Source organism: Nuphar pumila, chromosome 4, assembly GCF_984573655.1.
Source record: "Nuphar pumila chromosome 4, dmNupPumi1.hap1.1, whole genome shotgun sequence".
Lineage (NCBI taxonomy): Eukaryota > Viridiplantae > Streptophyta > Magnoliopsida > Nymphaeales > Nymphaeaceae > Nuphar > Nuphar pumila.
The window spans coordinates 143103125-143119981 of NC_143252.1; the positions used below are offsets into that span (position 1 = coordinate 143103125).

A 16857-nucleotide genomic window follows, 5' to 3' on the forward strand; every position below is an offset into this window, starting at 1 on the left:
CGACAAAAAGTTCAGGTTGTGAAGAAGGTCAAGTATCAAATGAGAGAGGTTCTACAACCCATTTGGAATCGAAATGATGGAGAGACAATTGTAGACCCTGAGTAATTCTGGTTTATGAGGATTCTGCAATTCATGCCATAAAGTGTTCAACTTGCTGCAGTTGTTGATATAAACACTATTGAGGACAGGCATATATGGTAGTATAAGCAATTCTTGACATCCATTAATTTCCAAAGTTTTTAGCACAGAGAAGGTAGGCAGTGACTCAGTAGAGAACGCCCCAACAAAATTCTCGTATTGGTTCATATTCAGAGGGTGTGACCAAGTTTTTATGTTGGCTGTCACTGGCCTACCGCAACCCTCCTCCTTTATCCGGGCTTGGGACCGACAGTGTATAACTAAACAATTATACACAAGCGGAGTTGCTAGGTCATCACCCAGAAGCGACGCGTCACACCGGCGCCTGGGTGTGGTGTCAAATAGGCAAGGGTTCCCTCACTTTGTTGGATGGGTGGGGGTAAAAAAGATAGTTCAAGACCATAAAATTAGGTTAGCCACTTGAAACATAGGGTCTTTAACTGGTAAGTTGGTAGAGTTAGTAGATGTTATGTGTAGGAGAAAGATGAATATTTTATGTCTACAAGAGACCAAATGGGTATGTGAGAAAGCAAAAGTGATAGAACCTTGGGGATATAAGATTTGGTATACATGAATAAATAGGAATAGGAATGAGAATGGAGTAGGGATTGTTATTAGTCGTGAGTTTATAAATAATGTAGTTGAGGTCTGTAGGAAGGGTGATAGGATTTTACTTATTAAATTAGTATTAGGTACGAATATGATTAATATTATTAGTTTTTATGCACTTCAAATAGGTTTAGATGATTCAATTAAGCATCAATTTTGGAAAGATTTAGATGAAGTAGTACAAGGGATATCTTATGGAGAAAAGCTTTTCATCGACGGTAACCTTAATGGACATGTAGGCATTAGTAGGGATGGATTTGAGAGTATCCATGGATGCTATGGTATAGGAGAAAGAAACGAAAGTGGAGAAAGGATTTTAGATTTTGGTTTGTCCTATGATACGATCTTAGCAAACACTTGGTTTAGGAAGATGGAGTCCCACCTAGTAACATTTAAAAGTGGGGTTAATACGAGTCAGATAGATTTTTTCCTACTTAGAAAGAGAGATAGGGGTTGTTGCATCGATTATAATGTTATACCAGAAGAAAGTGTAGCTACACAACATAGAGTCTTAATTTTAGATCTTAGAATTAGAAAATGTCGCAAAAGGGATAAACATAGGATAGATCCTAGAATTAAGTGGTTGGCATTGAAAGGAGTTAAACAAGGAATGTTTGTAGAGCAGGTAGTTAAGGAAGCTTATTGGTGTCTCGAGGAGGATTCAAAATCAATGTGGAATAAGATAGCGAGTGTCATGAGAAAGGTGGCTAAGAAGGTATTGGGTGAGTCTAAAGGCGGTGCACCGCTAGGTAAGGATACATCATGGTGGAACGAGGATGTCAAATTAGCTATTAAGGTTAAAAGAGAGTGTTATAGAAATCTAAGTAAGAGTCGTGATAATGAAAATTTAGAAAAGTATATGATAGCAAAGAATGAAGCTAAAAAATTAGTTCGAAACGCGATGGATAAGGTATATACGGAGGTTTATGACAAGTTGGATACCAAAGAGGGCGAGAAGGATATTTATAGGCTTGCAAAGACGAAAGATAGAAAATCGAGGGATCTGGGTATCGTTAGATGTATCAAAGATGAAACACAAAGGGTTTTAGTCAAAGATGATGAGATTAAGGAGAGATGAAAAGATTATTTTGATAAGCTATTTAATGGAAGTCATGCTCAGAATCTTGGAAACTTCTCCATTCCTTTTCATGAGATGAATCATGACTTCATGCACAAGATTCAAAAGAAAGAAATTGCAGAGGCTTTGAAGAAAATAAAATTAAGAAGGGTAGTTGGCCCAGATGGTATACCTATCAAGGCTTGGAAATGCTTGGGTGAGAAAGGTTTAGAATGGTTGACAAATCTTTTTAACAAGATTTAGCAGACAAATAAGATGTCTAATGAGTGGAGGAAGAGTACTTTGGTGCCTCTATATAAGAATAAGGGTGATATACAAGATTGCACAAACTATCGTGGTATAAAACTCATGGGTCATACTATGAAACTTTGGGAGAGGGTGATTGAGTATAAGTTTAGGAAGGTTGTCATGATATCAGAGAATCAATTTGGTTTTATGCCTGAAAGATCTAGTATGGAAGCTATACATCTTCTTAGACAACTTATTAAGAGATATAAAGAGAGGAACAAAGATTTGCATATGTTTTTTATTGATTTAGAGAAGGCATACGATAGAGTACCTAGGGATGTTCTATTGTGGACAATAATGAAGAAAAGTGTTTATCTCAAGTACATTAGTATAATTAAAGATATGTAAACCAATGCCCGCACTTGTGGAGGAGTGACAACCAATTTTCCTATAACGGTTGGGTTACATCAAGGATTTGCATTAAGCCCTTTTCTATTTGCTATAGTGATGGATGAGCTTACCAGATCAATTCAAGAAAATGTGTCATGGTGTATGCTGTTTGCTGATGATATTGTTTTGATTGATGAGTCTAGAGCTGGGGTTAATGCTAAGTTAGAATTATAGAGACAGACATTGGAAGCAAGAGGTTTTAAGTTGAGTAAGAGTAAGACAGAATATATGGAATGTCAGTTTAGTAAGCAACAAAGTAGTGATGGGAGTGTAGTGAAGCTTGGCGAGCAAGAAATATCGGTGGATGACTGTTTCAAATATTTGGGGTCTATCATTCAAAAGTAGGGAGAAATTGATGGAGATGTAAATCATAGGACAAAGGTTGAGTGGATGAAATAGAAAAGTGCAACTGGAGTGTTGTGCGATCGTAGAATGCCATTGCGGTTGAAGGAAAAGTTTTATAGGACGACAATTAGGCCCACTTTACTATATGGTACGAAATGTTGGGCTGCCAAGAGACATCATATTCAAAAAATGAGTGTAGCTGAGATGCATATGCTTAGATGAATGTGTAGAAATACAATAAAAGATAAGATTTGAAACAAGGAGATACGTAAGAAGGTAGGCATTGCATCCATTGAAAATAAGATGGGAGAGAATCGTTTACGATGGTTTGGACATATTCGGCGAAGGCCTAATGATGCTCCAGTTAGAAGGATGGAGAAATGAAAAAATATATTAGTTAAAAGAGGTCGGGGTAGGCCTAAGAAGACTTGGATGGAGATGATAGGAAAGGATATGAATGCTTTGAACCTCACCGAGAACATGACATTGGATAAAAATGATTGGAGGAGAAGGATTCATGTGAAAGACCCAGAATGATTTTCTTTTTTTGGTTCATATCGCCGACCCCAATTGTTTTAGGATGAAGGCATAGTTGTTGTTGTTGAAGGTAGGCAGTGGCTCCAACATTGGACAATTCTCGATGCTTAGGCTTTAGAGGCATTACATTTCTGTAGACTCTGTCCTTGGCCATCCTTTCCAACTAGTTGAATGGTAGATCTTGAAATGCTAGAGGACGGGGATACATGGCAATTCTTGCAAATTATTGCAATTGCACTCCTCAAATTGTGCATATGAGAAGAAAGTGCAAGTAGTTTTTGGCAACCATCGAGAGTCAAGTTCTTTAACGAACCAAAAAGAGCTTGAGAAAGCCTTAATATACTTGGGCAGTTGCTGATCTCCAGTTGTCAAGATTTGGCATGGCAATGTCAACATCCTCAACTGACCATTCCTTCCATTTTTGCATGTAATAAAACATGGGGCTGGGTTTGACACCTGTGACAACGAGGGGAAAAGAAGAGAGAGAGAGAGAGAGAGAGAGAGAGATTTCAAAAGGGCCCAATTCTAATTATAGACTCAATAACTGTAACATATATGTCATCGTTATAGAGTAAAACCTTATAACAATGACATTTATATATTTTTGTTAAGTGGTTTTAACAACAATATTTGACATCCAGATAATATCGTCATTAAGGATGTATCTTTAACGATGATAATTACGTCGTTGTTATAGAAATGCTTATAACAACATGTCTGCCATAGTTTATCAGTAACGACATTTTTTATTATCATTGTTAAAGCATCGCCGATATTGACCCTCATCCTCGTAGTGGCCATATAATGTCACCGTTATAGACATACATATAACGACGATATATAAGGTCACCGACATAGGTCTCATTGTAAAGGTGACATAATTAACAACCATATAACATTGTCATTACAAACATGCCTATAACAACAATATCTTAAGGCATCGTTATTGATATGTTCATAAATGGAAAATTCTAAAGCCATCGTTATTGCTCAGTCAATAGAGGTAACTTTTTATGTTGTTATTAAAAAGTCGTCGCTATTGACCCTCATCCTTGTAGTGAGTGGTGGGCATCGGGCCAACTCGGTCTAAGCCCGTTTAGAGCTTGGCCGGTCAGGCTTTAAGTGCAGCCCGACCCAGAGATGACCCGACCCATTTACTAATGGGTCAGGCTTTGGCCCGGTTCTTAACTATCTCGAGTCATGACCCTGCCCATTGCCCCAATGAGCCAATGTGAAGCGGGTTGGGTCGGGTCTTGGCTGGCCCAAACCCAATTAATTAGGTAAATAATAAATAATTAACAAGTTCTCATGTACTCAACTAATTATCATTTTACTTTTAATTAGGTAAATAATAATAGTGACCAAGTTACTATGCATCTAATTATAAATTTTATTTTTTATATTATTAAAAATTAATAAATAACTCAAGCCCATCGAGGCAGCCCGATAACCCATGGCCCAACCCAAACTCAGCCCACTTATATAACAGGCTAGGTTTTGGCCCAGTAACTAACAGGCTCATATCTAAAACCTTGCCATCTCCCGTTGCCCACCCCTACTGAAAACATTGCAACCACGTAGACTGGTCCACATGTTTGGTCGCCACTTATACATTTGTCTGGTGGGTCAGCCAGAGTGCTTCTAGAAGGAACATGCTCATCTAAATTATTTGCAATAATTAAAAAATATCTTACCATCCCATATTGGTTTCACCAAGAATCATGACTTGAGGGTAATAACGAAGACATCCCATGTGTCTTTGGCTTTCCTTTTCAAAGGGTGGCCCTCCATTTACGGGTCACATCCTTATTCCCTTACACATCACACCAGCTATCCGTGTGTCTTTCTTCGTCAATCAAGTGTGATTTCTTTTGATGGAGAATTAAAAAAGGAACTTGCCAATCATGGACCCCTTGCATCACATACCATCAAAGTAGGAATATATATATGAATATTTCAAAAGAGGGAAAATAAAAATAAAAAATTGAAAACAAAACAAGAAAACCAAAGGTGATTCAAAAGGTCTTTATTTACTGAAAGTTGGGGAAGGCAAAGAGACTTTTTTGGTTGCGTCTCTCAGCAGCAAAGACTGTTCAACCATTCCAAGTTGCTCTACAACAACCACAGTCTCTTGAGAAATTGAAAATATCAAGTAAATAAATCAAAATCATGAATATATATATATATATATATATATGAAAAATATTTGGTATTATTGAAGGTAAAGAACTAATGAGCTAAAAATCATATGAGCAAGTTATATAAACTCAATCTAACGACATATATATGTTTTGCATATATTGTTCGCTACATATCAAACCTTGGATCTTGCATTTTTTATCTTTTGAGTTATGAAATTTTGACACATTATGGGTGGTTGATTTTTGAACCCTTTTAAAAACTTAATTTTGTCAAAATCACATGATTCAAAAAGTTTTTTACTAAATAAACCATGACTGTAACATTTGATCTAGAAAAAACTGATTTTTTTTAAGAAAAAAATAATTTCTATTCATTAGTTCCTTACCTTCATTATTAGCCAATATTTCTCTCTCTCTCTCTCTCTCTCTCTATATATATATATATATATATATATACATATATGATAACTAAAATATGTTTACCTATCAAATATGTTTATTGGTATGAACCAAGTTTTTCATAGTTTTTTTTCTACTTTTTTTTTTTTAAAATTTTATCCTACGGATGTGATCTATCGCTTGATTTTATAGAAACAGACTCTTGGATCATCTACGATGTATAAAAAGGATATTGTAAGGGTTGAAAATCAATAGCTTAGAATTTTTATAAATATTCTAGCATAAAAAATTGCATTTCTTGATCCAATTATGATGATCCAACAATCAATTCCTAGCAAAATGGATCACGCCGAATACATCCGTAGGGTTAGATTTGCAAAAAAAAAAAAACTATAAAAATCTCAAATCATACCAGAAAACATATTTGGTTGGTAAACATATTCCAGTTTCCCTATATATATATATATATAGTAATGGGTACTAAATTGAGTTTTTAAAGTTGTTTTTGTTTTATTTTTAAATTCTGACCATACACATGTGATCTATGTACTTTATCTTATAGGGATCAACTCTTGAAGTTTCGATTCCCACACATGGGTGGGTTTTTATAACATTAAAAAAATCAACGGTCCAGTATCTTTGTAAAATTTTGAAGCTCTATATCATTTTTTCATCAAAAACACATGATCCAGGTGTGGATTCTTCTTAAATCAACCATGCCCAACACATTTATGAGGTTGAAACTACCAAAAAAATACCAAAAGAGCAGAAAAACCCATTTAACACGTTTCATTTAGCATATTTAATTTAGCATGGACCCATTACTCTCTCTCTCTCTCTCCCTATTTATATATATAGAGAGAAAGAGAACAACAATAAATAATATGAAAGGACGGTTTTTTCCAATATACTTCAGAAAAATTATTGATATTTTCATATTTTAAAAAGGGAGAAAAAATATCATGATATTTTTATTGTTTAAAATAGCTGGGAAAATATCGTCAGATTTTCACCGTATATTTTGAAAAATCTCATAATATTTGTCACCGTCCGACCAAACACGGTTTGTAGGTAACAAAATTCAATATTACTTCGTGATTGGGCAGAGGGACCAACATTTTGACAACGTCCCCATAACAATCATACAATAAAAGGAATGGTTCAACAAATTTCATATTGACCCGAAAATTTCACCTTTTTTCTAGAATGTTTTTTTTTCTTAATTTTTTGCTTTTTTCAGGTTTAAAGAAACCCCATTTCTTGACATCTTTCTTCATAAGCAAAAGCCAAAATTGAATCTTTTGTTTTCAGATATGGATCCCAAAAGAATCTATATGCACTACGATTGGGTTTATGTTACAATATACATATGAATTCTCTTATATTTACTAATGTTCAATACCTAGGGGGTTGCAAGGAGCCTATCAGATCCAGAACCTGATCTAGGTTGCATTGTAAAATGGATTCAGGAATCAGGTCTAAGTTAATGCATCCTTCAGGATCTGAACCACAAACTACTTCATTTGTGGTTACACCTTACAGTGTCACAAATCTTGCTATCAAGATTTTATGTAAAAGAGTAAATCTCGAAATAAATTAAAGATCTTGTTTTAAGGAAAATATTGGTGTATATAAGATTTGAAAGTTTCGAACACAAAAACATCAAAAAATGATAAATAACTAATGGAAACATGTTAATAACCTGATAAAAAAGAATTATTTTATGAATGTCATGATTTTATCAAGTTTTTTTTTCATTTTCACAATATATGGCCAAAAAAGGGATATCTATAAGTACAACTTAAAACAAGTATAAGTATATATATATATATCAAAAAGCCCCGACTAGGCATTGACTAGTTCACCTAGTCGGTCAGACCTAAGTAAAACACTTAGGCTTTGTAATTCCTAGGTAGATATTTTTAAAGGTTTAACCATTTATTATTCTTATATATATATATATATATATATGTGTGTGTGTGTGTGTGTGTGTGTGTGTGTGCTACTTTGCTTTTGAGATTTTTTTTGTGTGAAACATTGAAGCATGCACAATTAATTTTAATTGATTATATTTTTTATATATGTATGTATTTGTTTTTGATGAATTTTTCTATAAAATCTTGAAAGCATGTTTAGTATTATGAATTATGTAATATGTTATTTATATATGTATGTGTTATTGTGCTCCCCGAAAAGGTTGAAAGCATATTTTGTTGATTATACTGAATATGTTTTGAATAATTGATATATATATATATATATATTTGTGTGTGTACAATTATATATATGTATATTCTGGTTATGTATATTAATATATTTTGTGAAAGCATATATAATTTTGTACTTGTATAATGAAAACATTTAGTAAAAAGAATTAAACATATTTTTATGTATATTTTGTGTACATTTATATTTTAATTGGAGTACCGACTAAGCACCGCGTAACACTTTTGAATATATATATATATATATATATATATATATATATATATATATATATATATATATATACACACACACACACACACACACAACCATTTGTGCATTTTAATAACATGCACAATAATGTTTCAGACAGAAATTTGCCCATCAAAATGTTTTTTTGTAATTATTGTTTTGGTTTTCTTGTCATTTATCAAAAAAATGTTGTTTAATTTGGTTGCTTTGTTTGGTGGTTAGTTTTTGTAGATTAGTTGTTCAAAGGATTAAGTTTTCTGCTTCATTTATCACCTTGTTTTTTCTTTCCCACCTATTCAGCCTTCATTGTAAACGATTTTTTATAACATCTTCTCATTCTCGTTTTTTATTTTATTTTCCAACCAATTGTATGCTCAGAATGCTTTATACCTACTGGATGGATTGTGATCCCCGGATTATCCATTTCAATTTTCAAAACTGGCTTCTCTATGCATTTATGTTAAATCTTCAAATTGCAGACAATTTCTTATTTTTGAAATCTTCAAAATTATTTTTTTGTCCATTTTACTTTCAGTGTTGCTCCAATTTTGCAGTTTGTTTTTCAGTTTAATTCTGCAATTTTCAACAACTGGGATAAAAAAATATAAAAGTTGAGTGGTTATGGGATAAAAATTAGAAATTTTTGGGATTCTAGTGGAGTGAAATGATGACATGCTTTTGGGTGATTTTGGTATTCTTGAGTGGTAGGCTTGAGGTTGGAACAATTCAGATGACTGTTGATAAAGCAAAATACAGATGAAAATGGGAAGAATTTTTTTTTTGAGATTTGATGGTTTTGTTAATTTTTAAAAATACAAATTCATAAATTATTCGACTGTTTGAAATCTGGGGCAGGTATCCCTTCGTAAGGCCATAATACCCTTTGGGGATTCTCTGGTTCTAGCAGAAAGGAGTGCTCTTAAGTGCATGGTCAAGCCTATATATGCAGTTCATTTGATTTTGCGGTAGAGTAGCTTGTGGTGGTGATGGTTTTAAAAAACTCGTCGGGTTAACCCCATGACTTGGCTCAGATCGCTTAGTCTTTGGGTAAAAAACGAGTGCAAACTTGTTTTGAACAAAACCCTACCGAATTACCAAGTTGACTTGGTAGAGTCACAGGGGAGTCGGCCGAGTCATGCATATCTGTACATATATAATATATTATATAAAATATAATGTATATTATATATAAAAACCTGATTATACATTAAATATATTATAAAAAAATATCATATAATACATATTATATACAATTGATTAATAAAATATACATAATATATACATATATTTATATAAAATATAAAGTTAACATGACCCTGGCCGAACTCGGCTTGACTTGCCACTTGCCACAAAAATGAGCAAAACTTGAGCACTACAACAAGCTCAGCTATTTCAGCTCATTTACACCAGTCCTAATTGTATAAGCCCGTCTAGTTATAGAACTATACGATAGGGAGTCGAACTGGTAACGGCCCAATTCAAGGTGACGTGCACAAACTGCTCCTACCAGACAAGCGGAGCCCCCCGTTGGTGGATATTTCTAATCTTTATAAAACAAAATGCAGAAGAACCAAAATTCAAATTTAACCCGATATTCTGCACGCCGTTAAATTGTCTACGCGATCACTACGTGAAATAACGAAATTACAATTAAGTAACAACTTTTTTATTCGCCCAAAACCCACATCGCATCCACCAACACCGCCCATACACATAAAAAAATATCCTGACCGTCAGATTGAACATCGACGGTGAACGTCACGTCTCCTTCATAAGCACGTGAAAATCGCACTCACGCATCAAATACTCCTTCCCCCTTGTAGGGGTAAGTGCGTAATTTTCTCAACCAAGTTGCGTACGGACGATACAGACGAGGCGTCAACGCCAGTCAAAATTTTCGGCGGGGAAGGAAGCCTTTGACATTTCCCGACGACCTCTCCCCTCCACTTCCTTGACGCTCTACCAACCATCTCGCCGGATTCTGGCGAGAACACGCCGGAGACTCCCGTCGATGTTAGGTGAGCGAGAGAAAGAGAGCTCCAAAAATTACCGTCCTTGTCAACCCGCCGGAGATCGTGATTTTAACGTGATGATTTCATAATGTCAATATCGCTGTTTTTTTATTTTAACGTTTAGACAATCAATGGAGATATTTTCGACAGAAAGCGAGCGGAGGGGTAGTGTGGAGACCTTGCCACGTGGCAGTGGTGGAGAAGCGATCTCACAAGTTACGACTCACAACGGACGTGAATACCACTTTTTTGTAACGCTTCACGCAATCAGTGCGAGGACACGACACGACATTAAATTGGAGTATCTGTGTGACGCAGCCAGGGCGTAGGGATGCGTGCGTTGCAGGCCCTGAGGGTTCCTTCTCTCTCTTCCTTTTCATTCCAATTGATTATTTTGACTGGCCGCTTCTAGAAGGTTCTGGAAACGCTCTTTCTCTGGAGGATTTCTTTTCTTCTGGAAGTTGTCCATCCGGCTCCCCTCATTTTTCTCTTTTTTTAATTAATTAAAAAAAAGAGAAAAAGGAGCGGAAAAGCTGCGATTTGGTCAAATCGGGGCCGTCCATTCGGTCGCCCCAGAGGGCATAAAGCCGCGGATCCGATGCAACCTCTGAGAGGAGGACTTTTCGCGGGGTGGGAGAGGGAAAGAATTTTCCTCGGATTTACGATCTCGAGGAATTCGGAGGGGTTCTCGAAGGAGATAGCCGGCCGTTTTTCTCTTGGGCTTCGCGCTTTGATTTCGCGGGGAAATTCCTCGGTGCTCCTGGACGACTGTTTGCTCTGAAACTGTTGAAAGACAAACGATGGCTTGAGATTGCAGATCTCATAAAATTTCTCGTCCGCTTCTATTTCCTTTTTAGTTATCGTCTTCCTTTTTTATTTCCCCTTTTACTACCTGCAGTTCGGGCTCTACGAAGGCTCGATCCGGGAGAAATTCAAGCTGTAAAAAGAGCGGATTATCTTCCAGGTCGTTGCTAAGAAAGGATTCCGTGGAACGAAATTCCCCGGAAATTGAACGCCGCTTGCGCTCTCTTTGCCTTTCGATTTCGGTTGCGTTTTTTAATTCTCTTCTTCTTCTGCGTCTTCTAGGATTTACTCTGTTGTGAATACTCTGATTCTCTGTTTGGTGGTCGAATTTGTATAGATAGATCGGACCCTGCTTCTTCTACATCTTCTTCTTCTTCAACTGTGATCCGTAGTTATGCGTTTGGGGCCGGCTGGTAGTTGGGCCTTCTTCTTCTTCTTCTTCTGTGGAAGGAAGGGCTCTTCTTGAATGGACGGAGCCACTTGCTCACGGATACGACGTCGCGGTCTCATGAATTGCGGGAGGGCCTGTGGGTTCTACTGTTGGGGTTGGGAATTCCTTACCGCTCTCCTCCTCTTCTGTCGGTCCCCCTCCCGCTAAAGACCCTACTCTCTCTCTCTCTCTCTCTCTCTTTGCGATTTTTTTTAGCTTTTTTTCGGGGGGTTCGTTTTGGGGAAAATGGCACCTTCTTCTTCCTGTAAGCAAATGGGGAAGGAGAATGAGTGTGGGGAAGGGCAGAGGTCGGCCCCGGCGCCGTTCCTGACGAAGACATACCAGTTGGTTGAAGACCCGGAGACGGACGACGTCATATCGTGGGGGGAGAGCGGGGGCACCTTCGTTGTGTGGAAGCCCGCCGAGTTCGCCAGGGACCTCCTCCCCAACTACTTCAAGCACAACAATTTCTCTAGCTTCGTTCGGCAGCTAAACACCTACGTAAGTCTCTCTTCTTCTTCTTCTTGATTTGGAGATACTTTTCTTTCATTTTATTGTGTTCATATTCAATTGAATTTCGCATAAAAATCGTACCTTTAGGATGAGACGAAATCCTGAATTTATGGGATTCCTTGTTTTTCAATTACGGATTTGAGGTCTCTCTCTCTCTCTCTCTCTCTCTCTATATATATATATATATATATATATATATATATATATATATAGAGAGAGAGAGAGAGAGAGAGAGAGAGAGAGAGAGAGAGAGATCAACATTACCATTCACGAAGATCAACAAAACGTTGAACCCATGAACCGAACAATATAGAAAACAAAACAAAAAGATAGAAAAATAAAAAGCTAAAAAAAAACATAAAAAAATAAAAAGCTAAAGAAAAAAAACTAGACAAGCTCAACCAGGATCCGCTCTGAGTAAACATTGTTCAGAGGGAATGAGAGGTCTATAAGACTCATACGTAGAATCGCATATATATATATATATATATATATATATATATAAGAGAGAAAGATGATCTTGATGATGGTTTGTTTCTGAAGAAATAATCAATCTTGTTGATGTTTTCGTTTCCCCTTTTCTTCCTTTTCATTTCTTAGTGGGAGTGGGGTTGAGGATCGATATTGGTCTACTTTTGCCCTTTTTTTTCTTTCGTGATTCAATCATGAAAAGAGTCCCTTATTCTTTGAGGACCCGACGTGCAGGGCTTCCGGAAGATCGTCCCGGACAAGTGGGAGTTCGCTAACGACAATTTCCGGCGAGGGGAGAAAGCCCTCCTGTCAGAGATCCACCGGAGAAAGCCCCCCTCCGTCCATATCCCGGCCGCTACCGGCGGGAAGCTCTCTCCACCGTCGTCCTCGCCGACAAATTCTAGCGAGGACCAGACCTCCTCCTCCACGTCCTCTTCGGACCCCTCCCGGAAGCACCAGCAATGCGCCGGCAACGCCGCCCAGCTCTCCAACCTCTCGGATGAGAACGAGAAGCTGAAGAAGGTGAACCAGTTACTGAGCTCGGAGCTCGCCCACACTAAGAAGCAATGCGAGGAGCTCCTCAACTTCCTCTCCGGCTACATCAACGTCTCGCCGGAGCACATCAACAGGATGATGCAGGGGGAGGCCTCGAACCCGGCTCGGCCGCTTGCCGGGATCAAAACCGGAGAATTGGGCTCGGGGAAGGAGGAAAAGAAGGAAGAGGTGGAGGAAGAAGGGGAGAGCGTGAAGCTGTTTGGTGTGAAGGTGGAGGTGGTGAGGGAGGGGAGGAAGAGGGTCGGGGCGGACGACGTCTTGGTTCACAAGGGCCAGCCGTTCAAGGAGATGAAGATGGATCTCCACTCGCCGTGGATGCAGATCTCTTCCCCAAGAGGCAGTAAAGTCTGCAACTAGAGAGATAAAATAAGGTGAAAACAGAGAAACAGAGGAACAAAGAAAGTAGAGGTAGATACCTTCTGGTATTTTTAATGGGCGTTTGTTTAACGCCGTTTCCTATGAAAGACGCTCTCTTTCATAAGAAACAACGGGGCCTTTTCTTACAAAGTGTTAAACAGAGAGACCCACATAATAAAATGTGAAAAAGCAGCTTTCCTGTCAAAATGGGTTCGTACCTTCCCCTGAGAAAGCGGCTCTTTCAAAGGAAAGAGGCTTGTGTTTGAGTGGGAGTGTAACAAATGTCCCTTTATGTTTTTTCTTTATTCTTCATAGATGAAAGTGTGGCCTTTGGGACTGCAAGTTGGTTCTTGGCCCCTTGGATGAAAAGTGTTGTCATTTGTATTCAATGCTGTTGTTATTCATAATATTATCTAATCTAAGCTCCCATTGTAAAGTTTCTCTCGTTCATGTTTTTGTTACTTTTTCCTTTTATTATTTGTAATCAATACTTTTATCTCTTTTTAACTTCTAGGGTGTTATTTGGATGCACCCACTTGAGCAGAAACTAAGATAAACAAGTAAATTGCATTGTGGGGTGCAGTGCAATTTCCCTGCTTATCCTAGCTTCAGTGATTGAATGGAAGATTGCATTAGTAATTGAGATTTGGATCACATTACTGTGATCTAAATATGCACCATAGTCTCCAAAAGCTTATAAAAACCTCAGAGGCTTGCTCACAAGAGAGCTCACTCCGGCCTAGGAGGCCCACACTCATATGGTAGGCAAGACTTGTGAATGTCACCAAGTTGACGGAATGTTAAAAGTTTGAAACCCACGGGTGTCATCTCTTGCTGCAAGGTCAAAGCTGAGAATACTCTTTGGTGGTCAGGTGTGACCTCAAGGGTTTTACCAACCGAAGGCCAGCCAATGGGCCGTCTGTGATGAGGGGTTTTCTCCTTGGATTATCCAAAAAAAAAGAAGAGAAAAAGCGAACTCTCGCAATAAGTGTAAAATCATTCCCTTGCTTTATGCCTCTACATCTTGGTAACAAGCCCACCTTTAAGGAATAAGAAGCGTGTTTCTTCTGATACAAAATTGAACCCTTTTGATGTTGCAAATCCACTCTTTTATGTTAGAAGGACTATATTAACTTTTTAAAAAAATATGGTTAAAAAGTATTGAGCTAATTAGGCTTTATGTTCTACGCATGATGAAAATAGGTGCGTGTAGGGTGTCAACAAGTCTGGTTTACCAGACCCCACCCATACCAAACCCTATAGGGTCCAGGTATGGTGATAAATAAGAAGACCCGCGTCCAGATCTGAAGGTTCGATTAATACATATGGAGCTAGGCATAGTTTGTGAAATTTTATACCAGACCCAGCTCCATCTCAAGTTCCGATTAAGACCCACAATTTTTCAATGTAAAATACAAAATATTATTTTACTGGGTATGGCACAGGTCTGGTTCATGTAGTTCTTATCGGGTTGGGGTATGATTTCTTATGGTGGGTTCAATTAAACTCGGGTCCAGACCCCAGGTCTGGTTTCACCTTGGTCCGAACCAAACTCAACCCGTTGACACACCAAGGTGCGTGTATTTGTGGCTGTGTGGGCGTTGGCGATGGTTGTTTCATTTCATACATCTTCTGGTGAGAGACCTACCAACAACAACCGATTTGAGTAAGATGTAGATAGTGGGGCCCGTGTTAGCTGCCAATGACTTTGAACCGAGGATGATTCTTCAGGTACATGTCACAGGGACACGTGGCGTGTCCATAGTTACATGAGCGGACACACTCGAACACAATTACTCACATGGATATTATTTTAATATTTTTGTTAAATAGATTTTTGTTTATTAGAATATTAAAATAATCTGTTATTGAACAAAACTGAAATATCCTTGTCCTAGTTTTTTTTTTAAATTGAATTTGCGTGTCGTACTCACGTTGCATGTGAGGTTTGTATCTATATCTTTGTGACGTAGCTTTCAGTCTTCCGGGTTGGTCGAGCCTTTGTAGACCATCGAGAAAAGATTCGTGATAAGCACACGGACAAGCACATGGACACCAGCTGGTCGATGGGGATGTTGATATTTTTCTCTGTCGAATAAGAAAACTGGTTGGGTAGGGTCGGAGCAAAATAACCCATGAACCCCGAAAAACCTAAACTTGAATGTTTCAGGTATCCTCTATTTATAGGTTTAGGAAAGGTCTTTTTTTTTTTTTCGGAACTAATCTCAACTGCATAAGTTTCCAAAATTATGTTTTCTTTATAGGCAAGCTGGGGTTAGCCGGACTCCTACCAGTTATAGAATGATACCGTTGGGATTCGAACTTGCAACATTCCAGCAGCACAAGGTGACGTACACTAGCTGCTCCTACCAGACAAGTGGAGCCGTTGGTATTTTCAAAATTATGTTTAAAAAGTCAAAAAACCATATTAATAAAAATGTACTTATTAAATGTGACTTTATTAAAGCTGACTTTTCTCTTCTATTTTGTTTTTGAGAAAGAGAGAATAATGCTTTTATATGTGAGAAAGAAGAGATTAATAACAATATACTTATTAAAAGTGATTTTACATTAATTCTTTAGGAGAGAATTAATGTAAAATAGAAGAGAAAACTCAGAGCCTACCAACGGGGGATCCGCTAGTGGAGTGCTCTCCATTAGCTATAAAAGTTAGAGCCTACCAACGGGGGATCCGCTTGTCTGGCGGGAGCAGTTAGTGCACGTCACCTTGTCTTGGGACGTTGCAAGTTCTAACACCAAATGGTACGGTTGTATAACTGGTAAGAGTCTGCCTAGGGGTGGCAAAATCTGACCTGCCAACCCGGTTCTTAGCCGGGTTCGGCTTAAACGGGTTCGTGTCGTAAACGGGCTGACCCGCCTAACCTGTTTATTAAATGGGTCGGGTTCGTGTTAGGGGTATGCCAACCCACCAACCCATTTAATAAACGGGTTAGGCAGGTGGGTCAACCCGTTTACCCGAACCTGACCTGCCTGCCAACCTGTTTACCCGAACTGCCAACCCGTTTACCCGACCCGACCCGTTTATTAAATGGGTCAGGTTCGTGTTTGCCACGGCGGACCCGTTTAATAAACGGGTCAGGTTCGTGTTGAGGTATGCTGACCCGCCAACCCGACCCGATTGCCACCCTAGGTCTGCCTAACCCCAGCTTTCTCTGTTGAAAAAAATAAAAAGTTAGAGACTTCTACTACTTTAAAACATGCCACACAAATCTTAACGGGTTTGAGTTGTGGATTTAATGAAGCATGACCCATTATGTAACACGATATTGTGTTCAACATACTCTATTTGGTAAGAAATTAAGAATCGATCCT

The 16857-nt window shown here is 38.1% G+C and overlaps 1 protein-coding gene across 2 annotated transcripts; it reads left to right on the top strand.

Annotated features, from left to right (window-relative positions):
- The first annotated feature begins 11010 nt into the window (after window positions 1–11010).
- On the top strand, window positions 11011–13960 carry LOC149841429 (heat shock factor protein HSF24-like). 2 transcript variants are annotated; one of them, XM_090003831.1, is made up of 3 exons: window positions 11011–11440; window positions 11536–12129; window positions 12847–13960. In XM_090003831.1, exons 2-3 carry the CDS (start codon window positions 11875–11877, stop codon window positions 13522–13524), a joined length of 933 nt encoding a protein of 310 aa, XP_089859957.1. In that variant the 5' UTR covers window positions 11011–11440; window positions 11536–11874; the 3' UTR covers window positions 13525–13960. The 2 variants fall into 2 exon arrangements, with proteins under 2 accessions (XP_089859957.1, XP_089859958.1); XM_090003832.1 differs by having other exon boundaries at window positions 11011–11228.
- Window positions 13961–16857: the final 2897 nt, after the last annotated feature.